This window comes from Zootoca vivipara, chromosome 6 (assembly GCF_963506605.1).
Source record: "Zootoca vivipara chromosome 6, rZooViv1.1, whole genome shotgun sequence".
In the NCBI taxonomy this organism is placed as follows: Eukaryota; Metazoa; Chordata; class Lepidosauria; order Squamata; family Lacertidae; genus Zootoca; species Zootoca vivipara.
Genome location: NC_083281.1, coordinates 61,058,908 through 61,085,099, shown reverse-complemented (window position 1 = coordinate 61,085,099; position 26,192 = coordinate 61,058,908). Strand labels below are relative to the sequence as shown.

The 26,192-nt window shown below is 44.3% G+C and overlaps 2 protein-coding genes across 2 annotated transcripts; one reads left to right on the top strand and one right to left on the bottom strand.

Annotated features, from left to right (window-relative positions):
* Positions 1 to 224: 224 nt before the first annotated feature.
* LOC118087146 (cytochrome c oxidase subunit 4 isoform 1, mitochondrial) lies at positions 225 to 6,793 on the bottom strand. The gene is made up of 5 exons (XM_035119526.1): positions 6,685 to 6,793; positions 4,641 to 4,720; positions 3,699 to 3,863; positions 3,442 to 3,573; positions 225 to 512 (listed from the first exon to the last, which is right to left on the bottom strand). Exons 2-5 carry the CDS (start codon positions 4,717 to 4,719, stop codon positions 376 to 378), a joined length of 513 nt encoding a protein of 170 aa, XP_034975417.1. The 5' UTR covers position 4,720; positions 6,685 to 6,793; the 3' UTR covers positions 225 to 375.
* A 1,298-nt stretch (positions 6,794 to 8,091) lies between these two features.
* Positions 8,092 to 25,224, top strand: EMC8 (ER membrane protein complex subunit 8). Its single transcript, XM_035119859.2, has 5 exons — positions 8,092 to 8,524; positions 18,890 to 18,966; positions 20,084 to 20,153; positions 21,885 to 21,979; positions 23,296 to 25,224. Exons 1-5 carry the CDS (start codon positions 8,282 to 8,284, stop codon positions 23,453 to 23,455), a joined length of 645 nt encoding a protein of 214 aa, XP_034975750.1. The 5' UTR covers positions 8,092 to 8,281; the 3' UTR covers positions 23,456 to 25,224.
* Positions 25,225 to 26,192: the final 968 nt, after the last annotated feature.

Here is a 26,192-nt window from a genome sequence, read left to right as displayed (position 1 = left end):
GCTTCCAGAGTTATTGGATCAAATAAGATGCATTTGGTATTTCAGCAGCCAGAATCCCCCAGAGATATTTTTTAAAAAGATAATCTCCAAGAGATGGACACAATGTCCTTTTTTAAAAAAAAAAACTTCAACTTGTAATCTTTGTAGTGTAGATTTTACATCTAAAAATATAGCAAGAGGGACAATTTATACTTCCTTGGACCCTAGGACAAAGCAGAATAAACTTGTCAAGCAAACCAAACATTTATTAAAGGTTTCTCTTTCAATAGAGGGGTATTTTCTTCCCCATACACAGAAGCAGCAAGGTCACATTGAGATGAAGGAATGGTTTCAACATTTCAAGCCAGAACAGGAGTGGCGATCCCTGGAGTGCATTTATTTTTTCCATTCATTCTTTTCGTAGTCCCACTTGTTCGAGAAGCCGTCAATTGGGTTCACTCTCATATCTAACATTCTTTTGGTCTGCTTGGCCTTCCACTCATCTGTGAAAGTGTGAGGGATTGGCCCAAAAACTGTAAATTGAAAAGCAAATTACAGTAAGCTCATGACATCTCCAATTTGCCAACAGTAAGAAGTACATTCCATCCAAGCTTTCCCCAAGCCTAGAAACAATAGAACTTATTTGTTTCCCAAAAGGATGCAGAGATGAAAGCCCACTCCACAGTTAACTCATAGCAGGGGTTTCAAGTGTGCCTCAATGTTTTGTGGAACAGCATCCTAGTAGAGATACAACAGGCACCCTCTATATTTTCTGCAAGCAACTGACTAATTTTTTTGTTTCAACAAGCTTTTTCTGGCAGGATGTTTTTAAGTCTCTCTTCAGCTTTTTTTTTTTTGTACTGTTTTGAAAACTACCTTAGTTGTTTTTATTGTATGTTTGTAAATTGTTTTGTGGTTTATGTGAAAGGAGATTCATAATCATAAATAACAAGTATCTGCACATCTGATGACTGCAAGTTGTTTAGAGACTTTATCTTTTAGCATCCAACTACCCCTATCTGGCTTAAGACCTCTGAACAGAGACGCAACGCTCTGTGTGAGTCAAAAGCTTGATGCTCTCGCAACATTATCTGGCCCAGGTACATTTGAAAGCCACCTCTGCTCTGCCTTCAGAACTAAAACATGAAAACATCTCACAACCATCTTTCGGCCAGATATCAAATCTAGTTTTATGTTAACAGATATTTGTTCCCAGTTCACACTCAATTTACTGCATGGCAGATAGGGTCCACCCAAGGCCTTTTGCTGCCCAAAGCAAAGGGCAAGGTGTAGTAGAACCAACACTAGGTGGAGCCAGAGCTAATGATAGGTAGGCCACCCCTCAACTGGTTCTAAGAAAGCAGGCAAACTAAGGTTGGTTGGGCTGTGCTTCCACTGACAATATGGCACTCCCTCGCTCACCCCCATTCCAAGTACCAAAGCTAACTAGACTAGCCACTGAATCTTACTTCCAACACTGGCAATGGAGCAGTGTCCTCCACACCTCAGGGAAGCAGGCTAGCTTAAAAGGCACAGGACAGGTTGTGTGGCACTCATGGCTCTCTCCTCCAACAGAGGCAGTGGCTGGTGGATCCAGAAGCAACAGGCAGAGATACCATTACTGCCCCCCTCAGTATCTGCTGCCTGAGGAAGTTATCTCTTTGGCCATTGATAGGGCTGGCCCCAGTAGCAGCTAGTGAAGACTGCACACAAAAAACAGAAGGGAATTACTTTCCGTAAATTCAATCACTCACCCAGGCCGTCCATGGTGTGTAGGAATGACACACCTGTCAAATGACTGTGGTCAAATATCCCATGAAACCAATAATATTATGATGTGGGTAGCAGTTTTAAATTCTTAAAATCTGGTTAGGGCAAATTTTGTCAGAATGGCAGGAGCAAATGCAGCTTGCTCCTCTGCCCTGCCTTAGCCAGGAGCGTATTTTGACAACACAGATTGAGGCAAAAAACAGTTGAAGGTAATCCTACTTGGAGAATTAGTCTGATGCAGTACCATGCCTGCCTTCTTAATCACTAATTTAATGGTATTTTATTTACTGAGCTTATATTCCACCCTTCCTCCCAAAGGAAGGAAACTGTAGGCTAGCCCTGGGTGTAAAAAGGATGAAAACCCACAGAAATGTTAATGAATTGTGCACAGTACCAAGCAGTTACTCTTATTCAGGCATCCCCAAACTGTGGCCCTCCAGATGTTTTGGCCTACAACTCCCATGATCACTAGCTAACAGGACCAGTGGTCGGGGAAGATGGGAATTGTAGTCCAAAACATCTGGAGGGCCAAAGTTTGGGGATACCTGCAATTCATTTACAGTGGTACCTTGGTTTACGAACTTAATCCGTTCCAGAAGTCCGTTCTTAAACCAAAGTGTTCTTAAACCAAGGCCTGCTTTCCCATAGCAGGAGGGGACTCGATTTACAAACGGAACACACTCAACAGGAAGCGGAACATGTTCTGCTTCCAAGGCAAAGTTCACAAACCGAAACACCAACTTCCAGGTGGTTTGCAGTTGTTCATAAACTAAGCTGTTCTTAAACCAAGGTACCACTGTATTTGTTTTAGAGTCAATTTCACTGTTTAAGATACTACAAAAAAACTTGTAATTATATCATCATTAGGCTTGAAATTTAAATATTTTGCTGTTCTAAAAATTTGTGCTATGTAATACCTGACTATTATTTGATCAAATCTTTTTTTCTGAGCAGTCAGTTGCCCAACTCTTAATGGCAAATCAGATAATTAAGGCAAGTCTCCAGATAATTAAGGCAAGAAAGCTTAACAAATGTTTGGATCTATTGTTGCTTGAGACAGCAAGAATTTATGTAGCTGAAATGCGAGCAGCTAAGCTAACGACTTTTGTGAAGTTATACACACCCCATCTTTTAAAAGGAATTCTGGAAAATAAGCCATCTGAGGCACTCTTGCCCCTATAAGCTTACTGGAGATGGGGATCAGCTACAGATCTACCTGAAGATAGACAGACACCTGAGATTTGCCTGTCCCTATTATGACAAAGATGAACACAATGTGTTTTTCTGTCCAGGGCCTCCCATATCCTGCCATAGATCCAAAGCAAAGAACCTGTGGCATAAAAAAGAGTGAATAGCCCCATACGCTGTTGTGTTGGACATTAAACTGCCTCAAGTACAGCCATCATATTATAAAAAACAACAACTCTGAATTGCCAAAGCAGCTTCCCAAGAGAAAACATGGATTTAGTTACTTTAAATTGCCAGAGCATAGCAATGATGCTCTTCAATGACTTAAAAGAGCTGTATGTTGGCGCAAATACACCTGCAAGTGTAACTGCTTAGTTCTTCCACATTATTCAGTGCACATGCACACACAACTCCTTACACTTGGGACCATAAGACATGCACTTCTCACTTGAGACACCTTGCTTCCTTAATGGTTAAGATACTACTTAAATGCAAACTACTTACCATACATCCTTTGCCAAATGACAACAAAAGCAGTGAGGCCTATAAAGAAGAGTGCCCCACCGACAATAGTCTTCCATTCAGATGACCCCTTGTTCATTTCAGCAAAGGTCTCGTTGAACTTGATGCGGTACACTGAAAGGTGGGGAGAAGAGAGGGTGCAATTGAGATGCTGAAGCTTAAAGTTAGCCAAGCCACCTTTGCCTGCCACCCTGCTTTCTCCTGTTCCAACACAGCCCACCATAACCATAAATACTTACATCCAACCTTCTCAGCAGAAGAAAGGGCAGTCCATGATGCCTTCTCTTTCTCCTTCAGTGCCTTCTGCTCTGAAGAGAGACTTTGTGTAAACTGAACTTCAGGCAATGGAACATCCCGACGATCGGTGTAAGCTGGCAGGCTGAAATCTTCCGTTTTTGCAATACCTGTTTGGCAGGGAAAATAAGAGAAGTCGCACACAGATACAATCCCAGGAAGCTTGGAATGGCATAAACCAAACAAAGGTATCAGAGCAGAAGGGCACACACTAAAATTTGCACTGGGCAGTTTCATCTTTTATTTTCTCTTAAGAAAGGCAGAGACTTTATACACATCCTTCACACAAGAGGACCCACATAATTCTGGAAGCATTATGTCATTATGATGGAATAGATGGGGGGCAGGGAACCTGTGGCCCTCTGGGTGTTATTGGACTACAACTCTCATAATCCCTTACCATTGGCCATGCTGGGGTTATTGGGTTCCATCTCCTATCAAGGTCACAGGTTCCTCATTCATGGAACAGACTATAGGCTGTAATAGGACATGTGGCAGATTTAAAGCCATTCAGCTCTCCTCACTTCTATGGGAAAGTCACTATTTGTCACTCTAATCTATTTTAAAGGAGCTGTTGTGATTAAATATCACCGTATATGCTGAAATGTACTAAACCTATGTCAACAGTTTTAGGATAATTAAGCTAAGATGAGAGCCAGGGTGGGGTAGTGGTTAAGAGTGTTGGATTAGGATCAGGGAGACCCAGGCTTACATTCCCACACAGCCATGACAGCCCACTGGATAGTCTTGGGCCAGTCATGCTCTCTCAGCCTATGTCACAGGATTCTTGTGAAGATAAACCAGGGAAGGGGAAGACCGCTGTATGCCACCTTAAGCTCCTTCAAAGAGAGGTAGGGTAAAAACATAATAATAAGCCATCATTTTACCATGCCCATGGGCTCTCACACAGACTGAAGTGGAAATGGCCCGCTTGCCAAGAAGACTAAATGCCCGAGAAGCCAACATCCTGAAAGAGAAAAAAGTACAATGTTATATATCAGACTGAATCCAGAAAATGCAATTTTCCTTCTGTGTTACAAGTACCATTGACAGTTTCTTGCAAAACACTGTCCACATGTCATTTCTTGCAGCATTGTCTTTCATGCAAAATACAGTGCTGGAATCTCACAACTCTAATAACCACCCAGCAACCCAAAATGTAGCCTACTGAGTAACATTTGGAGAAGATACAGACTTAGGTTTTAAGGGCATAAGAATAGAAGGCACCAACAAGAAAAAGACTCCTAACACCTCTCACAAGAAAGGACTATCAACAGTTTCTGCAATCTACTAATCAACCTTTCACAAACAAAGAGGTGGAAGGGAAAATCTTCCACCCATAGGTGACAAAAAAAAATCAGGGGAAGGGTTGTTACAGCTAGAGCTAAAACTGAATGTAAGCTTCTGCACCGCATCCTCCTTTTAAAAACAATCTGGGACAACAGATATCTGGGATTTTCCATGTTCTGCTTTCAATATATTTGCAGCAATTGCATATACGCATTGCAAGAAGGGCAATAAGTGTCCCACACATTTAATAGATAAACAAGCACAGGGCTGCAGCCCAGTGTGTCTTCCCAATAGGTTGTCAAGTAGCCTGGAGGGGAAATGCAACTCTGTTCCAATTCATCTAACAAATAAATCATAATGATCTTGGTACCATCAATATCAGAAGCATGGAGGCAGTGATACAAGAGAAAGCATTTTCTGTGATTGCTCCCATATTGTGGAATTCTCCCCCAACAGAAGATAGATTGGCTCCTTCCTTGGTATCATTCTTCCAGCAGGCTAAGACCTTCCTATTTAGACAGGTCATTGAAAACTAGGTGCAGACAATGTTGACCACTTGGCTGCTATAAGGGTAATTGTTATTTCAATGCTGTTTTAAATTTGTTGTATTTAAGTTTGTTAACTATTGTTTTTAATTAGTTTGTTTCTGTTCCTTTGTATTTTGTAAGGATGTTTTTAATATGTTGTGAGCCGCCTTGAGTCCCAATATGGGAGAAACGCAGGATATAAATACATTAAATAACAGTAATAAAACTTTTCATGCCATAGAGAAGCATTACCACTTGTTAATTGCTGTTACTAAGAGGTTATGGAATAGCTCCAGAGTTGACAGCCCAACTTCCCAAAAGGAAGGAACCCAAAATATTAAATATACTGTACTCCAAAATTGATTAACAAATCTATTCAGAAATTCATAACAACTTTTTGTTACTTTCCAGAGTAGGAGTGGGGAACATGCAGCCCTCCAGTTGTTATGGGAGGACAACTCCATCTGCTCCAGCCTGCATGGCCAGTAGTCAGGGATAACAGGAGTTGCAGTTTAGCAGCATCTAGCTGGCCACAAGCTCCCCACTCCTGTTCAACCCTGAACATATATACTACTCAGGTGTAAGCCCCACTGTACTCAACAGGCTAGTGGACAGAGAAGCTTTCAGCATTGATTACTTCCACAAATAAGGCTCCACAATGCAGGATTTAGACACATGCATAAGGCTGGGCTATTAAGGCTTAGTAAGTTCAGCAGGGTACAGGTGTAAACAACGGCACTTTTACTTTCCGGCATCTTGTGCATGAGGCGGGGCTAAAATGCTTCTGAATGTTTACCTGGGAGCAAGCCCCATTCAGATCAGCGGGGCATCTCTTGGTTGGTCCATTAAACCCCAATGAGTGAAATGGGGCTTACTCCCAGGTAAGCGTGCAAAGGGAGACATGTACCTGTCTGCCTGCCCCCTCGTCTCTCCCAGGGCAACTACCAGCATCTTTTCCATTCTCTATCACCAACCCCAATCAGGATACCCCAATCAACCAGGAAACCCCATTTAAGCAGGATGCCTTCCTTCTCCCCCTCCTCCTCGCAACTCCCACTCCCGCCACAGGCCCTCCCGCTCCCTCTTCTCCGAGGAAGCGGAGCTCCTCCCTCACCTGCCACCACAAACCCGAGGCAGCTCGTGTCCTCTAAACCTCGGAGATTGAGGACAGAAAGAGGAAAGGAGAGGGAAACGGAAACGCAAGGCAGCATGGGATAGCGACTGCAAGCTGTCAGGAGGGCGGAAGTCCCTCCTCCCAGGCGGTGCCTAAAGCCTTCTCCCGCGAAGCATGACGGGATCAGACGAAAGATTTCGATAGATATAAGAAAATGTAACCAGGCATCGTTTACTCCATGGGGTGATTTCCGCGTTAACATCAAGAACATCCAGCTTCATTGAATTGACCTTCCAGAATGAAAAGAGAGACTCTTCTCTCTATCCACTTACTTCGCCCCCTGAATAACCTTAGACATATCTAGAAGTCGCTCCTTGTCTTTTCTACCCTAAACTAGTAGTCCAAAGCATGTAGGGCACAGAGCTGCTGAAGTCCGCTATAGAAAAAGGACAGAAAAATATAGAACTGTTGTTTACCTGTGATTGGGTAGCAATGCTCCCTACCAAAAACTTCAAAAGTTTTTTTATTGGAAGAAGGAAAGGCAAAACAGAGATTCAAAGGAACTTAGAAAGTGGTTTTTCAGACAATTGTGTGTGTCACTCTTCATTTTTCCTATTTTGGAGGGGCAGGGAGAGTAAGTTTCCAAAGTACCGTTCACAATAAATAAGACCTCAATTAGATGCAATGTTAACTGCTCTCTTTGCTTCTACGGGGAGGGTAAAGTAGCTAAAGTCCTTTAATCCTTTTCTCCACTTTCCAGAGGAGTGACTTTCCACTTTCCAGAGGAGCAATCCTTAACAATGTCTACTCAGAAGCAAGTCTCCTTGAATTCTGTGGGTCTTACTCCCAGGTAAGTGGCGTTAGGATTGCAACCCAAGTCTATTGCAACAAAAAGAAAAGAGAGAGTGCAAAAAGTGTTGTAGCATCTTAAGATTAGTAGAAATTGTGCAATAAACTTTCGTGGACTAGAGCCCACCGTATCAGATGCAAGCTTATGCCATAATAAAATGTGTTAGCTTTTTAGAAGAAGTGTGCATGCTTCTGAAGAAGTGTGCATGCACACGAAAGCTCATACCGATGCCACCCAAAAAAAGACAAAGACTTTTCCTCCTCTGTTTCCTCCTCGGAATCTCTTGCCTGTTTTATCCCACATAAGACAGAAAAAAAAACGGGAAAGGGCCGTCAAAAATAACCGAGCAATCTTGTTTGTAGACAATGGATCCGTATCTCTATGCGTTCCAAAAAAAGGAACAACTTTAGCTTGGCTGATTCGCCCCGGGGGACGACGGGAGGTAAAGAAGGCGGAACTAGAAAAGACCATAGAGATGAGTCTAGAAGGGCCCTCTCCACCCTTCCTTTGTACTTCAGCTATGGGACTTGGAGAGGTTCCTTTCGCGACACTTTTGCGCTCCTCCTCCTCCTCCCCATTCCCAGCTTTACGGCCGGTGCTTGGCGGCGGGCCCGTGGAGCCGGAAGCGGGCAGCGGCGGTGGTCGTCGTGAGGGAGGCCGGAGTTGCCCCTGCCGAGCGGGGCCCCATGAGGAGGAGGAAACAGCAGCGGCGACGGCTGTGCTGACTGAGGCGGGGTCCCGGCCAAGATGAAGCTGAGCACGCAGGCCTACTGCAAGATGGTGCTCCACGGCGCCAAGTACCCGCACTGCGCCGTCAACGGGCTCTTGGTGGCCGAGAAGCAGCCGCAGCACCACCAGCAGCAGCAGCGAGGCCGGGAGAGAGAGCCGACGGGGCCTCACCTGCCGGCGCACGCGCTCTTCGTGGACTGCATCCCGCTCTTCCACGGCAGCCTCGCCCTGGCGCCCATGCTGGAGGTGGCGCTCACGCTGGTGGGTGGGCAGGGGGGGTTGCCAGTGGGGGGGGGGGAAGAAAGCCTGCGTCGACAGTAAATTGAGCTAGACAGATGAACCAATGGGTCTAACGCGGTATAAAGGCCTCATATTGTCATCATTCAGAACCATGAGGACTAGTATCTTGCTTTGATTTTAGGGGAAGGACCCTACCCCCGTGGTCGAGCACCTGCTCTCCATGCAGAAAGTTATTGGTTTAGTTTCCCAGGTAGGGGCTAGGAAAGAGTCCTCCCCGTCTAAAACCTTAGAGAACCACTGCCAATCAGTAAGTAAGCCGCTTCCCATATTCTCATTTAAACCCTTTATTCACAACCATGAGGACTAGCGTCTTACATTACTTTTAGGGGAAGTGTCTTAACTCCAAGGTAGCGCATCTGCTTTACATGCAGGTGGTTTCTGATCCAGTCCGCAGCAGCATCTCCAGGTAGGGGCTGGGAAAGCATACACCCCTGCCAGTCTGAAACCCTGGGGAGCCTGCTGCCAATCAGTGCAGGCAGTACTAAGACTCAATATAAAGCAGCTTCTTGTGTTTCTTTCCTCCTCAGTGGGAAACTGGTCCCCCTTAACATGTTTGCTGCTTTTTGGGAAGGCTTCCCTGTGGGTGTATAGTGCTTCTATGCCTTATACTGAACGTCAAATCCTCGCTTCATCTAGCTCAGTATTATCTGTCTGGCAGGGTTTCAAGCAGGGGACATTCCTAGCCTTATCTAGAGATTCCAGGGATTGAGCCTGGGACTTTCTGTATGTAAATCATGGGGTCTTCCACAGGCCTCCCCCTAAAAGTAAGATTCTAGTTCTCATGGTTCTGAGTGAAGGGTTAACATACGAAGTTGTCAACTGTACTGTGTCACTCCATTGGTTTCTCCACCTCAGTATTGTTGACATTGTCTGGCTGGGAACACCAGGAATTAAGCTTGGGGCCTTGCTTCTACATGTGATGCAGTTGATTTACGGCAGGGGTCCCCAAACTAAGACCCGGGGGCCGGATGTGGCCCAGTCGCCTTCTAAATCCGGCCCGCAGACGGTCCGGGAATCAGCATGTTTTTACATGAGTAGAATGTGTCCTTTTATTTCAAATACATCTCTGGGTTATTTGTGGGGCATAGGAATTCATTCATATATTTTTTCAAAATATAGTCCGCCCCCGCCCCCCAAGATCTGAGGGACAGTGGGCCGCCCCCTGCTGAAAAAGTTTGCTGACCCCTGATTTACGGCCTTTCTTAACTACTGAGGTAATATGCTTCTAAATATAAGATTGGGGGGGAGAGAGTAAACAGCAAAGTAGGGGGTCTGTTGCCTTAATTCATGGCAGATACGTCCGTTGAATGCTGTTGGCTATAAGAACTAAATGGGGCCTCCCTGTCTGTAGGCAATATAGCTCAATATGCCACATAATGGAACAGATGAGGAAGGCAACTGCTACGGTACCTCTGTGCTTCTCAAAAAACTTCTGGCTGGCCAATGTTGGAAACAGGTTGCTGGGCTATATATAACCTCCCCGTGAAGAGGCAGGATGCCATAGAAAAACAGTTGCTGGGGCTTTCCTTAAATGTCCACCTACCTACCCACTATGAGAAATTGAGGGCACAGGACTAGATGAACCGTTACAATAACATCCCGTCGTCCAGATTTTTGTATAACTCCCTCAAACTCTAGTTGGTCAGAATTTGGGGATTGTGGGATCTGTATTTGTGGGTTTTGAGATGTGGTGATGCTCGAATCCCTTCCAATCTTCGCCCCATCCCGAGGGACGAGGGTAGGGCGAGCAGGGATTACCCACCTCCGTCACTGGTGTTGTGCAATGCCAGGTCTATAGGCAATAAAACCGCCACTATGAGAGACTTTTTCATCTCACTGGAGGTCGACCTGGCTTGCGTGACTGAGACCTGGGTGCGTGAGGGCGAAGTAGTTGCCCTGCATGAAATAACACCCCCGGGCTTCTCCGTCCTCCACCAGTCGCGGACTGTGGGTCGGGGGGGAGGGGTAGCGCTGTTAATCCGGGAGGATTGCTCTTTCAGGGCTCTGCCATCACCATCAATCACCGGCATTGAATGTGTTGGCCTAGTGTGGGGCACCAAGGGGGGCTTGGCTGTCTGGCTGGTGTACCGACCACCTAGCGCACCAGCAGCCACCCTGTCGGACCTGCTGGAGGTGGTGGCAGGCTGGGCCTTGGAGTTCCCTAACCTACTGGTTTTGGGGGACTTCAACGTCCATGCAGATGCCACCCCCTCCTCACGGGTTCCGGATCTGGTGTCTTCCATGGCGACACTAGGGCTCTCCCAGTTTGTTTTGGGTCCCACACATCAAGCAGGCCACACGCTGGATTTGATCTTTGGTGCGGGTATAGACGTGATCATGTCCCCAACTGTGGAAGTGCCATGGTCTGATCACTACGCTCTGAAAGCCAGGATTGACTTCCCGCCCCTCCCCTGCTTGGGTGGCGAGCCTATTTGGGCTCGCCCGCATAGGCTGATGGATCCTGATGGATTCCGTCAGGCCTTGCGGGACCCTGCTCCCCCTGGCGGCTCATTAGAAGAGCTGGTCGAGAACTGGAACAACCGGCTCTTGGCGGCCATCGATGAGATCGCACCTAAGCGCCCTCTGCGACCCCGCCGAAACCGGGCCCCTTGGTTTACCGAGGAGCTTCGGAAAATGAAGCGGGACCTTAGACGGCTAGAGCGAGTATGGCGGCGTGCTCACGACGGAGCCTCAAGAACATCTTACAGGAAACTTATGAAAGCCTATGAGATGGCGGTGAAAGCTGCAAAAAAGTCCTACTTCTCAGCTTCCATTGCATCCGCTAGCTCTCGCCCAGCACAACTTTTTAGAATAATCAGGTCTTTAACAACCCTAGAGGAACAGCCAAATTTAAATACGAATTTGACCCATAGCTGTGAGGCATTTGCGAGCTTTTTTGCGGAGAAAGTCTTGACACTCCGCCGTGACCTCCCTGCCAATTTGGATACAATAACGGAACTGGAGGCCCCTCGACTGTCTTCGAGTTCAGTATTGGACCAATTCGATCAGATACTCCCTGCCGATGTAGACAGATTCCTCCGGGCTGGAAGGCCCACCACTTGCTCCCTGGACCCGTGCCCGTCTTGGCTGATTAGAGCGTGTCCAGATGAGGTACGGGCCCCCCTGGGTGAGATCATCAACTTGTCCCTGGGCACAGGGACTTTCCCAGAGGAGTTGAAGGAGGCAGTGGTGCGTCCACTCTTAAAGAAAACATCTCTAGATCCTTTAGATCTATCCAATTATCGCCCGGTTTCGAATCTTCCGTACCTGGGTAAGATAATTGAGAGAGTGGTTGCCGAACAGCTTGGTAGGTTTCTGGATGAAACATCAGCTCTAGATCCATTTCAGTCCGGCTTTCGCCCTGGTCATGGGACCGAGACAGCTCTGGTAGCCTTAACAGATGATCTCCGTAGACAGCTGGACCGAGGTGGGTCGGGACTGCTGATTCTTTTAGACCTGTCAGCAGCCTTCGATATGGTCGATCATGACCTTTTAGACCACCGCCTTGCCGACGTGGGGATTCAGGGCACAGTCCAACAATGGCTGCGTTCCTTCATCTCAGGTCGGGGACAGAGAGTGGCGCTAGGGAGGGAGTTGTCGCCGCGGCACCCCTTGGTGTGTGGAGTCCCGCAAGGCGCAATCCTTTCCCCAATGCTTTTTAATATCTTTATGCGCCCCCTTGCCCAGATTGTCCGGAGTTTTGGGCTGGGTTGTCATCAATATGCTGATGACACCCAGATCTATCTGTTGATGGACGGCTGCCCTGCCTCGGCCCCGGACACACTCACCAGGTGCTTGGAAGCTGTGGCTGGATGGCTACGTGGGAGCCGACTGAAGTTAAATCCTTCGAAGACAGAGGTCCTCTGGCTAGGTCGGGGCGACATGGGGTTGGGGGGCCAACTCCCATCTTTTGCAGGGGCTCAATTGGTACCAGCGCCTTCTGTCAAGAGTTTGGGTGTAACCTTTGACGCCTCCCTTTCCATGGAGGCGCAGGTTGCATCCACAGCAAAGGTGGCATTTTTCCATCTCCGCCGCATCAAGCAGTTGGTCCCTTACCTCTCTCGCCCCGATCTGGCCACAGTGATCCATGCGACGATCACCTCCAGGCTTGACTATTGTAACTCGCTCTACGCAGGGTTGCCCTTAAAGCTGACCCAGAAACTCCAGCGGGTGCAGAATGCCGCGGCGAGGCTCCTTATAGGGTCCCGGCCGTGGGATCACATTCATCCAGTGCTTTACCAGCTGCACTGGCTCCCGGTGGAGTACAGGATCAGGTTTAAGGTGCTGGTTTTGACCTTTAAAGCCCTATGTGACTTGGGACCCTCGTACCTACGGGACCGCCTCTCCTGGTATGCCCCGCGGAGGACCTTAAGGTCCACAAACAATAATATTCTGGAGATCCCGAGTCATAAGATGGCTAGATTGGCCTCTACTAGAGCCAGGGCCTTTTCAGTACTGGCCCCAACCTGGTGGAACGCTCTTTCCCAGGAGACCAGGGCCCTGCGGGATTTGTCATCTTTCCGCAGGGCCTGCAAGACAGAGCTGTTCCGCCTGGCCTTTGGGTTAGACTCAGCCTGACCCCTGTGTTTTTCTCCCTCATGGCTTGGATTTATGGCCTACTTGAAATGAGGCTGCACTTTAAATTTTAATACTGTATTTTAATCTGTATTTTAACTAATTTTTTTTTTATGTTTTATTGTGGTTCTGTTGGTGTCAGCCACTTATGGCCTACTTGAAATGAGGCTGCACTTTAAATTTTAATACTGTATTTTAATCTGTATTTTAATTAATTGTTTTTATGTTTTATTGTGGTTCTGTTGGTGTCAGCCGCCCTGAGCCCGGCTTTTGACTGGGGAGGGCGGGGTATAAATAAAAATTTATTATTATTATTATTATTATTTCTAAACATCTGGAGGACACCAGGCTGGGGAAGGCTGCCTTCTATCACAAATTAACAGATGATTAGGCAGCATACCTTTGGATATCACATGCATGCAGAGGACAAACAACAGAGGGGGGCTGATATGTGGCCTTCCCAGGGGCATCTGGCCACATCTCTTCAGCATGTTATCTGTTAATAACCATCATCTAGCACAGAGGAGATTATGCTTCCAAAGTTAGCACCTCTATACTTTTTTTCATTGGTTTGTAGAAGTTGAACTTTCAGCAGTTACAGGACAGCGGGGGGGGGGGGGGTTGAACCTGCCCAATGGTCCTTGGCAATACAACTGCTAAAGGTACAAAGGTCCTTGTGTTAAATATTTCACAGCATCACACCACAATACCTTGAAAGACCTATTGTCTCAACATGTGTCTGCCTATACAGTATACTGTACTAAGATCTTCAAAGGAGGCTTTTATTTTTGAGCTCCCACCATCTAAGGGCAGTGGGTGGCTATAGGAGAAAGGACCTACACAGTGATGGGAACCCAACTTTGGAATGCTAACATGGCATCCACCTTGATGACATTTTGGCACCAAATATCTTTTCCCCCAGCTTTTTAATCCTCAGTCAACTTGGTGGCCTCCATATATTTTTTATTGTAGCTTTTATCAGCCCCTGGCGGCATGGCTGCTGACTGGGGCGCATGAAAGTTGTAGTCAAAACATCTGAAGGGTGCTTTGTATGGGAAGGGTGCTCTTCATATTGTTTTTGCAGTGCTTGCTGTTCATCTGAGTTTTGCTGGCTGATTTTTTTTTATTGCTTTTTAACATGATGATGTTTTAATGTTCCTGTTCCAATTTTTTGTTCTGTTTTTAAAAACTTTTTTGTAATTCACCCTGGGAATCTGTTGATGGGTGCACTATAAATCAAGCATTGAAAACAATAAACATTTTGGCTGCCTGGACATTGCATAGCCTGTGATATCTCTTCAGATAAGAACCAGTGTGTTCACAGCCCCTCTGATATCAGTACTTAAACCAAAAGCATCTAGAGGAGGCTGGGCAGCAATGGAATAAGTTGTGTTGCTGAGTACAAAGGTGAATGAAGAGCACCATGGACATTGAATTTTAAGGGCAGTGAGTCACTTTCATATACAGAGCATTGTGGCAGCTCTCACTTTTACCAAATGGAAATCTTTGCAAAATCAGCGTGTAACTTTAATGGGAAATTGAAATAATTGCAGAATTCATGAAATGCCGCAAGTCCTCAAACAATCTAATTATGAAGAAATTGTATTTGCGCATTTTAAGCTGAGTTGGGATTTGTCAAACTTTAATCAATTAGCAAATCAATGTGGCATGCAAATATTTTTTGTGGCAGTTTTGACAAACATAATCAAGGATAGTGCAAGATGTCTTAGAAAGCCAAGGTGCTTATCCATATTTGCATAACTTTTTATTGTGCTGCCTTGTGGTTTTGTAAGTGGCATTCAGATTTAACAGCCTATTTGCTGATTGATAGTAGAAACGCCAGAAGATGAAATGTGTATATCAACTTGGGTCCAGCAGTCCTGGTTATTTGTCCTGCCAAAAGCCACAAAGTGCAGTGCTGAGACCATCACTAGAAAGATTGAGGCCTGAAGGATAAGAGCAACCAAGCATGAAGGAGATATTGAGGGAAAGTGTAGAAAGCAGGAGTTCCCAGTTAAATATTCTGTCCAAGAGTCTTTGCTCACATCCTGTCCTTTTAAGGTTATTGTCAAGGTACAAGAATAGTAATAGAGAACTCAAAAAACCATACAAGGCCTTTTTTAAGGGAAGATGATCCACATACCAGTCCTCCCACCGCCCCATGCATAATGATAGGCTTACACAGTTAAGGCCACAATGAACCAATCAACAAAGGATGAATTAACCACATGAGCCAAGCAGATAAGCCATGGGAATAGGCTAAAATTGATTTCTCTGCCCAATCAAAGGTCATTAGGCCAAGCTTGTTGATAGTTGGCGATTTGCTGGGAGTAAAAATTGTCTCTGGATGCCATGCACAGAACCCAGCGAAAGCTGTCTGTGCATTTGTGTTAAGGCCACAAATGACTAAATGCACTTGTGGCAAATGAGCCAGTTAACTCTTGGGAAGTGCAAGGAGCAATTTGAGAACTACTTCCCAACCGTGCGTGGCCATCTGCAAAGCACATCTACTGAGCTGTCATAAGGAAACTTTATTGCCTGGTAGAGCATTGCTTGTTTTAAGGCAGGTACACATGCTTGGTGATGTGTACACATTGCTAGTATAAAATGACTTTCCTTACACTTAAGAAAATGTCATTACATTCAAATATGGAAAAACAGCTGTAGGACAAAGAACTAAACTTTGAGATTCAGTTTGGGAAACAGCCATCCTTGCGAGATTATGAAATAAATTACAGTTGACACGTGGACAGATCAAGAAAGATGACTTTACCCTGGTATGGTTTAATTTATGCCAGTGTTCCTGAAAATGACACCACCACCCCGAACCAGCATTTGGCTTAATCTGGTTGACCAAAATTAAAATGTAAACATAAATTTTTATTTTCACTTTGAACTGTGCTCCCACGCTCATTAATATACAACACTTTATATTGTTTCATTGGTAACATAAGAGGAAAAGACTATTACGCATACTGTACTTAATCTAAGCACAACCACAAGGGCTCCTGATTAGGCGTTTAGCTATGCGATGTTGAATGTTATCTGTTAACTCTATTCTATCCTGTTTCCCCTTTGTTTTTGTTTAAACCAATTCACAAACCAAGAACTTAAAAAAATGACCACTAATAATGAACCATATGTTTGTAGATATTCCTGCAAATTTATTATGCTGTTTTTGTGATATACAAATGACATGAGAAGACTTGGTCTGTTTATTTGTATACAGTATATTCCTGCATATAAGACTACTTTTTAACCCAGGAAAATCTTCTCAAAAGTCGGGAGTCGTCTTATACACCCAGTCGTCTTATACGCCGGAATATACGGGTAATTTGTTATTCATATGATCCTTGTTTATAAAACCCAATAAAGTGTTACTTTAAAAAAAACCTGTTGCTAACAAGCCAGAGCAGAGCTGTCTCTCTCTGTTGCTTCCCTAAAATTGAAAAGAAACTGAGCTTGCTATAGAATAGCAAAAGGAAAATTTCACATCAGCATTTGCTGTGAGCAAGAATGTTTTATCTGGGTGTTTAGTTTTTAGTTAAAAGATCTCAACTTGCTGGCAATTAAAATGGCATCTATAAACCCTTGAAATGGGGGTTATGATTACTTCAGCAGTTGGCTCTTTAAGTATAACAATGCCAGCAAATGACAATTTAATGAAACTCATAAATCCATGTCATTCTTTTAGAAGAGATTATTTGTGTAGCTTCGTTCTGCTTTTAGACAGTTTAATTCAGGGCTGTAATTATTCTGCTAACCATGAGATTGATGTGTTTTGCAGGAAGCTGAAATTCAGCATCCAAAACGTTCTGCAATCCACTTAATTCCCCCTCCCCCCATTTTTAAAGATAGTAGTTGACAGCAAAAAGCACAATTGCTAGCTCGTTTTTCGACCTCCCAAAATCACTGGATTATCTTAATCAGTTACATTTATTGTGAGTAGAAAATATGGGGATATATTCAAAAGCCACTGAAACTGGGCCAAAATCTGATATGGATAAATGCAGCACTTTAAATCCTGCCTCATAACACCCAAGATGAATTTGCCCCTTTAATTCTCACTGGGTATTTTAACAAAGCTTTGTGGCAGATTAGATGATACATTAGGATAAAATGATAAGAGTTTTATGCAAATATCTTCACTAATTAAAGTGGCTGTTGCAGCAGGGGTGGAGGTGCAGAGTAGACACTAAAGAATCTGCACCTTATCACCAATTGAGGATCATGTTGCTCTTCCTGCTAAAGCCCACAGCCCTGGTTGCTGGGCGGTTTAAATGTGGGTCTTTTAGAGTGGGGCTGGTGACCAGTTTTCTCGCCCCTTCTCCTCCCATGAGAGTACTAGCAAGTCCAGAGTCCACCAGCCCTTCATTCTGTACAGCTGCAATGACAGCAGGTAGGGGGCAAAAGAACAAGGAGTTCCCTCCACTCTGACTTGTGCCGTCTGTCCTCTCCCCCCCCCCCCCGTGTGAAGTTTCTGCACACATCCTGAGACCCCTCTCCACTCATTCTGCCCCTTCACTTCCATGCTTAGTGAAGTGACCAGAGGAAGGGCACTTATGCATACCTCTGCTGTCATATTTTACTTCTCCATAAAATCCCTTCTCTGGCTTGTCTTTTCCATGTGTCTGTCAACCAGGTCAGGCTTCAGGAATTCCAACTTATCTGTAATGAAAGAAATTGCTATGGCAGGCACATAGCACTTACAGTTAGTAAAAGCATTTCATGGTGTTTGCTTTGACCACTTTCAGCAGCCACTAGTAGATCACTGTCTCCATGGCAGGCTGAGACTGTGCGAATGTCTTACAGAAAAGCACACAAATCAGGACCGAAGTGATAACTTGAACCCAGATTTCCCGCATCCACTGCACTGATCGTTTGATAAAACCATTTATATCTTTCTAGGTTCTACTCAACAGATCCTTTGAAATTAGTGGGCGTGACTAAATTAGGATATTTAATTTCAGTGTTTCGCCACTGAGTAGACCTTGGAGACTGCTCATTGAGGTGGCTTTCCACAGCTTTTTGAGAGGGTTGGGCTGATATCCAGGAGTCCCAAATTTGTCTCGCTTCCCCTGCAGATTGTCCATGGCCACCCAGTTCAACTTCAGTTCGCATTTTGTACAATGGGAATAAAATGTTCCCTGTATTACAGAGGCCCGACTCATGTCACCTAGGAGTCGGGCATTTAGCATTGCTGATTCTGTGCTGTGGAACACTCCAACAAAGATTCATCAGACGTCGTCACTTTTGAGTTTCAAACGTCTCTTGAAGACTTATATGCCAATAGGCCTTGGCAGCTGTTCATTTTATTTTATTAGCCAGTCACCTTAACCCCTTTAGTTATTTATTTTTTTAAAAAACAATGTTTCATGTTTTAATGCCACCATTGTATTCTATGATTTGGCATTATAGAAATTCTATCAGTATAAATAACATAAATATACATAATAGTGGCCAGTTTCACCTAGGGTGGGAGAGTATAATTGGCAAGTTATATGTTGTATAGAAGATAGATTTAAAGTCCTTTATGAAATGATTAACAGCAATAATGTTTCATTTGAGAAATGGATTATTTACCTGGTACCCTGGCAGCCCAAAAGTTTTCATTTTGTCCTTGCAGGTATAAAGGGGCTATTTCAATCCACTAATTCACTAGCTATCACCCCCTGCCCTCCGGCCTGTGTGACATTAGCCAATGCTTTGAGTTTTGAATGCTTACAGATTTTTATTTATGTCCTCTTTCAGATTGATTCATGGTGCAAAGAGAATAGCTATGTAATAGCCGGGTACTATCAAGCTAATGAACGTGTGAAAGATGCCAGGTATGTTGCTGCGACCACCTTGCCACTGGGACCCATTCAAAAATGGACGTGAGCCACATAAAGGGAGAGGGGCTTGGAGAGAGAAAGAAAGAAAGAACCGAATCAGAGGCTAACCCTAACAAAACACCTAGTAGCCTGTGCTTGTGGCCTTGCAAAACAATAATTTCCAGGGCTCCTTCAGTTATTCAGCTATTACCATTGGTTTAGTTCAAACTTACTGTGCTTCGGGCCAGTACCCAAAGTGCCAATCGCACACCAGACCAGAGGGCGGGGGAGCACGCGCCCATAGTGCGCACACACTATTTCCAGCGCACTTCCGGGTTGCAGAAGCACTGGAAATAGCTTGTACGCATGTGCACAGGCCTCCTCCGACCCGAAAGTGCACCGGAAATGATGATTGCGCATGTGCGCAAACTATTTCCAGTCCTCCTTCAACCCAGAAGTGGGCAGCCGCGCTGCGCCAGTAAGAGCAGGTGGTGGAGCCAGATAAATGAGGCCTTTGGGCCGTATCCGGCCCCCGGACCGTAGTCGGGGGACCCCTGGTTTAGTTAAATGTGTAGGCCAGCTATCCCTGACCTGGTGATATGGGAATTGTAGTCTAGATTATCCATAAGGCACCAGATTGGCTGCAGAAGCCTTATTTTAATTTCTTAAGCTTTGTTTAATGCCTGATGCAATGAGGACCATATCCCATTTACTCAAACCCACAGGTATCTATCTCTGTGTTACAAGAACAGGAGATTGGCCAGCATGAGTGAACAGAATAGAGGGCTGGCAATGCCCAGCCTCCCGTCAGTTTATTTCAAATCTGGTTTAGCTTTAGATCAGGTTTAAGGAAATTGTGGCCCTCCAGGTGTCGTTGGACTGCTAGTCCAGTAAGTCCCAGCCAGTGTGGTGAGTGTTTTTCAGGATGAAGGGAGATGTTGTGCAACAATATCTGTAGGGCCAGAGGTTCCCAATTCTTGCTTTAGGCCATATAAAATGTTTCCTCTTGAGCACATCATCGGACATCGTATCGTCATCTCTTCATTCAAGCGTAGCTAATACACCTTTGGTTCCAATTTCATTATGATTTGAAGAATAGCAGAATTGTAAGTAATTTGTGTTCTTTTTGTAGTCCAAACCAGGTCGCTGAAAAGGTTGCCTCCAGGATTGCAGAAGGCTTCAACGACACAGCCCTCATAATGGTACATAAGATCCTTCCCCTGCTGCCCCCACTCCCACTGCCTTTTTTCTTTATTTAGTGCGCACTCCATGGCCATAGCTAATGACATTAATTGCTTAGATTACATTTTCTGTAATGTAAGTGCTTCAGTTATTTGCAAGTCTTGTAATACAACACTCCCTTGCTACCATGAAGTCGCACCATCACCCTAAAGCAGTGTGTTTCAAAACTGTTTTCCAGAAAATCCTTCAGTTGCTCATGTTTCTTCCATTTATTTAAAGTAAAACAAGAAGATAAGTAATGGTGGACAAAGCCCTATACAGTTTCAGCCCTGGGTACCCTGATCACTGCCTTCTCTATAAGAGATTGGGAACCACTATGTAGGGGATATGGTCTGTTTCTCTGGCCTTTGGGACTCTTCCAAGACATGCCCCTCACCAGCCCTGCTCTGCACTCTCCTCAAGTGTTTTTGCCTAGCTGGAAAATGTCCTTGAACTTTGCTTGCCTGGATGGAGACTAGAGAGAGGGGTCCTGAGAGTGAAGTAAGTAGCCTATTCTACAAAAGTAAAAATTCACATTAATTGCCCCACTTTGGCTTCTGGCCCCACCTACTTGTGGCAGGTGGCCCTCAGAAGATTGTTTGGAAGAGAATGTGGCCCCTGGACTGAAAAAGTTCCCCCACCCCTGCTCTACAGCTACCTGTCTTTGTATTGAGATCACTGTCAGAGACCCTTTTTGAGGCCCCGGCTATTTGAGAACTAGGTGTTTTAGTGTGGATTGTTTTGATACTGTTTTATTGGCTGCCATCCTGATCATATTTATTGAATAATAAACTGAATTAATAATAATAATCCTTATTTCCTTGAAAGTTTATTTCCCCATCACTACGGGATTTATACCTGCAGTGTACAGCTGCAGGGAAACTGTTGGATGTGTTCTAGATTGTACTATCACCATGGAGGAATGGTTAACAGGCCAAAATTATGGCTTGCTTTAAACAAGTGTGTGCCCTTAAAACATGCTCAAGTATCCTTTGCAACCTGCTAGGTGGCTGTGGCTGGCCATCATGGATTCCTCACCAGACAAAACAAGCTGGAAAGAGTTCCCTGAAGGTGGAAAGTTTGAAAACCACTACTTTAACAGGAGTTCATTTCTAGTTCATTCTCCACATTTCCAACTTAATTTCAGGGGTCTATTTCCAGTGGATAAATTGTAAGGTTGTTCCAGTGTGTGTGTCTAGGTGAGAAAGCTTTTCTGAATAGGAAGCTCCCTTCTACAGATTCAGAGCATTGGTTAATCTAGCTCACTGTTGTCTACACCAGGGTGGGGAATCTTTTTTTGGCTCAAAGTCTGCATTCCCTCTTAAGTAACCTTCCAAGAGCCAGAGGCAAAAGTTGGTGGAGCAACAGTTGTGAATTTTACCTTTGTACAGTAAGCCTCTTTATCTTCCATCCAGAAGTATGATCAGCATTCAAGGAAGCATTCCAGTCAGGCAAAAACACTCTCAAGGCGGGTGCAGAGCAGGATTGGTGGAGGGTGTGTGGACTTGGGAGAGCCCTAACCACCAGGTAGAGAGGACAGGTGTTACCTATACCTGGCCTACACTGGCTGGCAGTAGTTCTTCAGGGATTCGGGCAGGGGAACATTTCCCAGTTCTACTTGGAGCTGCCAGGGATTGAAGCTAGTACCTTTTGCATGCAAAGCAGACATTCTGCCACTGAGCTTTCTGTTCCCTTTCTCTGTTCTGCATCAGGTGGATAATAGTAAATTTACAATGGAGTGCATAGAACCGACTGTTCATGTGTACGAACATCACGAAAACAAATGGAGATGCAAAGACCCGCACTTGTGAGTATTCATAGAACAGACCTTTGCTCCTAAGCAGCATTTACATTTTTATATTTAATATATTTCACTTTGAAACGAAGCCTAAGTTTGGAGTGTTTCCAAAATAAGCAGCTGGCTATGAGTATGAAACAGTCAGTGCAAAAATATATAATGTGCAATCAATACAAACACACAGCAAATCCAAACAATGAATTAATTCAGCTTCCCTCAACCTTTGCTGGTTGTCTGTGACTGATGGGACTTCTATTCTGAAACATCTGGAGGAGTCAGTTTGGGCAGCTGAATTAAGTAGTCTTTTGCTATTATACATTTCAATGACCTAGATCCAGTGTTTACCTAATAAAATTTCAGATCTGCCTAATTGAATAATATTTCAAACTGTAAAGCAAACAAACCCAGAACAGCAACATAGTGTATGAAACGTATTACCAAAGGAAATTGTTAGGCATGGAGGTGGGGCATGGGGAAGAGAGGAAGGAGGGTTCAGATGTGAAACAACCAGAGTAGCATCCATCGGGAACTAATCACAGTCAGCTTTTGAAAGGTTTTCTGCTCTCGCCAGAGCTTTTCTAACATGAACAAATAATGTACAGGGCCTGTCTGTGGTGTGTGAAACAGTTTAAGGCTCGTGCCTCTCTACTCCCCTGGCACTGACCTTGTTAGGATGCAACACTAAGCTCTTGTTCAGCCTAGCCTTCCCCAGCCTGGTGCTCTCCAGATCTACTACCAACTCCCATCAGCCAACACAGCCATGCAGGCAGAAGTCTCTTGGGAGTCATAGTCCAAAATGTCAGGGGGGTATCAGGCTGGAGAAGATGCCACCAAGAGGAGCGGGAGGAGGCGATCAGAAGCTTTCACTGAAACAAGCCAGATTCATAAACCACGGTTTGCAGGTGCCAACTTTTAATAAACCATTACTAAGACTGGCCACCGTTTGTCCAGGTTTGAACATAATGCTGTACTGTGCCTAGTTAAAAACAGCAGCATAAGCTTTGAATCTCCTTGTGACTGAGATGGAAGAAGGGAAGGGAAGGTCTAAGTCATAGATGTAGCACTGCATCTGAATAAGATCTCTGTGTGAATTGTAGCTCTGTGAGGGCTGTCTAGCAGATACAGTACTTCAAACAGGTGTGCCTCTCTTGTAACTCCCAGGTTTCCTCAGGGTGAGTATTTTGACTGAAGTGTTTTTTAGTTCTCTGCTTGTCATTATGCATTGCTGATAGATTTTTCCTTTGCTTTCAATCCAGTAGACTTGGAGGCAGGTTGGTTCCTCCTGAGGACCATTAATTCTTTACTTTTTTCTCCCTGCTTCCTAGTGATTACTGTGAAGACTGGTCAGAAGCCCAGAGGATCTCTGCCTCACTTCTGGACAGCCGTTCCTATGAAACACTAGTAGATTTTGATAATCATTTGGATGACATCCGGAATGATTGGACAAATCCAGAGATTAATAAAGCTGTCTTACACCTCTGCTAGGGAGTCTCCCATTGACTTGATTTGTTGGCATTTCCACTGTGCTGAAGAAGAAACAAAAGGGGGAGATGAATACTTTTTGAATGTAAATAAAGTACTAAAACGGTTCCTTCAAGTGATGTGGAAAGCCAATGAGTGAGGTGAGACACATCACTTGGGAGAGAGAGAAAAAGGATGTGTCACTATGCAGTCAAATCTTTTTAATGAGAATCCTTGAGGATCCAACCGTAGTTTGCAGATTCCTCTGTGGACTCTTCTCCTCCTCGGCATAATACGTTCCTGTAACTCTCCAGCCGGGAACTAGATCCACTTATCCAAGCTATTCATATTAAAAAGTTTTGACTAACCTTTTATAATCTTTAGAGAGTAATTTTTAAAAGATTTAAGATTTATGAAATATCTTCCAGAGAGTTAATTGTTAGTTTTATTTTTTAAAGAATCAAATCTATAACTATAAGTGAAAATACGTGGCCAGTTTGAGAGCTGTTTAAGTGCTAACTGCTGGGTGTTGTGTGCCACCGTACTTGTTGCTACGACATGCTGCACAGGAAGAAAACAATAGCTTGACAAGCAATATACCCACCAGATGCTGCCAAGTTTCTCTGTTGTTCTGAGAATGCTGCAATTTTTCTGCCTATCAGACTCAAATGTAATGAGCCTGGTCGTTTTTCACCATGAGTGGTTTGCCCATTCCAAGGGCTCGTTGTGTCTTGAAGTGGTTTAAAAAAAAACGCAAAGTGAGTTGCAAGATTGTTCTTTGTTCTTGTTGTTTGTTTGTTTGTTTCAGGAGTGCTTCTCTTAACCTTGTGGTTAGAAGAACCTTGTAACTTCTTCTGTACAAATGCACACCCATGTGGTATAAACAAGATTACAACTATGAATTTCAGTTCCTCTCATTTTACTGACTACATTCAGACATAGTTATGAGCACAACAGCCTTTGGCCTCAGGCTCATTAACTCCCTCTTCACCTTCTTCCTTCCTCCTACATGTTTTGCAGAAAACCATAGCTTCTATTTTGTCTGGACCTGTCTGGGGATTCTGGTTTGCAGAAATCATAGTTTGCCAGGGATCAGACGAAACCGTGAACTGTGGTTTACTGTAAGCTTGCAAGAGAAGTTTTAATCTCCCCTCCCATGGAGGAAGGGAATGTGCGAGTCTGAAATTTGTCGTCGCATCTGACTGCAGCCATTTTGTGATGGTACAGTTGTATTTAAGAATTGCAGAAGTTTTTTTTAAAAAATTAACACACAAATATGATGGGACGCAGCTCAAATCAAAGCTGTGTTGAAATGATTAGGAATTGCTCATGAACATGCCTGAAAGTCTTTTATAGGAGGCACTCCTGTTTGTTAACATCCTTTGTCTTGCAAACAGTCTTTATAAAGTGAGTTTCAAACAGTTACACTTAGTACTGAGCCACTTTTGCCCATTCAGAAAAGGCTTGTAATATAATATTGTAGCTTAAAAGAGTCTTAAAATGCTTACATGTGTCAGTTTAGGGTTTTTTCTTTTCTTTTTCTCTCTACATTTACCTCTTGATGGAGAAGGGGTGTGGCATCTTCCTTGTCATTATTTTACATGTATTTTGTTTGTCTTTTCTATTTCTACGGACCCTGTATTAACTTAACCTTTATTTATAACACATTCTACATTTTAAGCAGAAATGGTTTGAGGTTTTATGTTGGGAGAAAAAAATGTTTAGCTGACCACCTGCATTTCCTTGCTCCTCCCTGCTCCCCATCACCTTGAAAATAAAACTGATGAAATAAGTATGGCTTTTGTAATGACTTGTGATTCCGAGTATGTAGTCCAGATGTGGCTATTCTGACTGGGGCTGATGGGAGTCTTAACAGCAGCCAAAGGGCTGTACATTCCACACACCCAATATGACATCTGTTACTACTGTAGAGCTAACTTTAACACCTAGTTGTTGTAGCATGGAGGAATTCTTCTGGTTCTGAAAACTATACTGTATACTGCTTTGGAAGGTAGAAGGCAGAACAGAGCCCAGAATATGAATGCATTGTTATCTGAGGTTGCCGCTTTTAAAATTTCTGCTCTCAGGAAACAGCATTCATTTCGCCCTAAACCTTGGCCTGGCATGCAGTTGGCTGGGCCCACCCTCCCTCTTTCTGTAATGATCTGAAGTCCTCTGATGATGCCAAATGATGAGTGTGTGTTGAGTGCAGTGCATAGAGGAGATTTTAATGTAGTGGCAACTTTCATTTTATTGTCAACTGGAAAACATTCTACAGATTGAGATATTGCTTGGCTTGCATTTAACTAACAGCTTTGCTGATATTCATGTTTAGGTTGATTGCTCAGAAAAGAGCAGAAGGCACCTCCATGCACAAATTGCGTGATGGGCCAATAGAGTCAAAGGGATAATGCAGACTGCCTCTTCTCTGCTTTTCAAACCCTGTTAGCATTACCATTATTTTCTGCTCGCAGGGGTTCCCACTAAGTGCACTGAAATACTGGTTTCCAAAGTTCGCTACACTCTACTTCCTTCCCAGATACGTGGGCTTTATAATCACCTGGGCACATGAAAGCAGCGTTGCGTGCTCTGCTAATGGCTTCTGAAAGGAAAGCATCATCTGACTTCTGGATTCTTATAATTTGTTTGAAAGATTTATAACCTGCCCTTTCATTTGCATTGCTCAGAGCAGCTTACAACAATGATTAAAATGCAAGTCTGTAATTGAACAATATAAAAGGTGTTATGCTGTCTTCAGTGT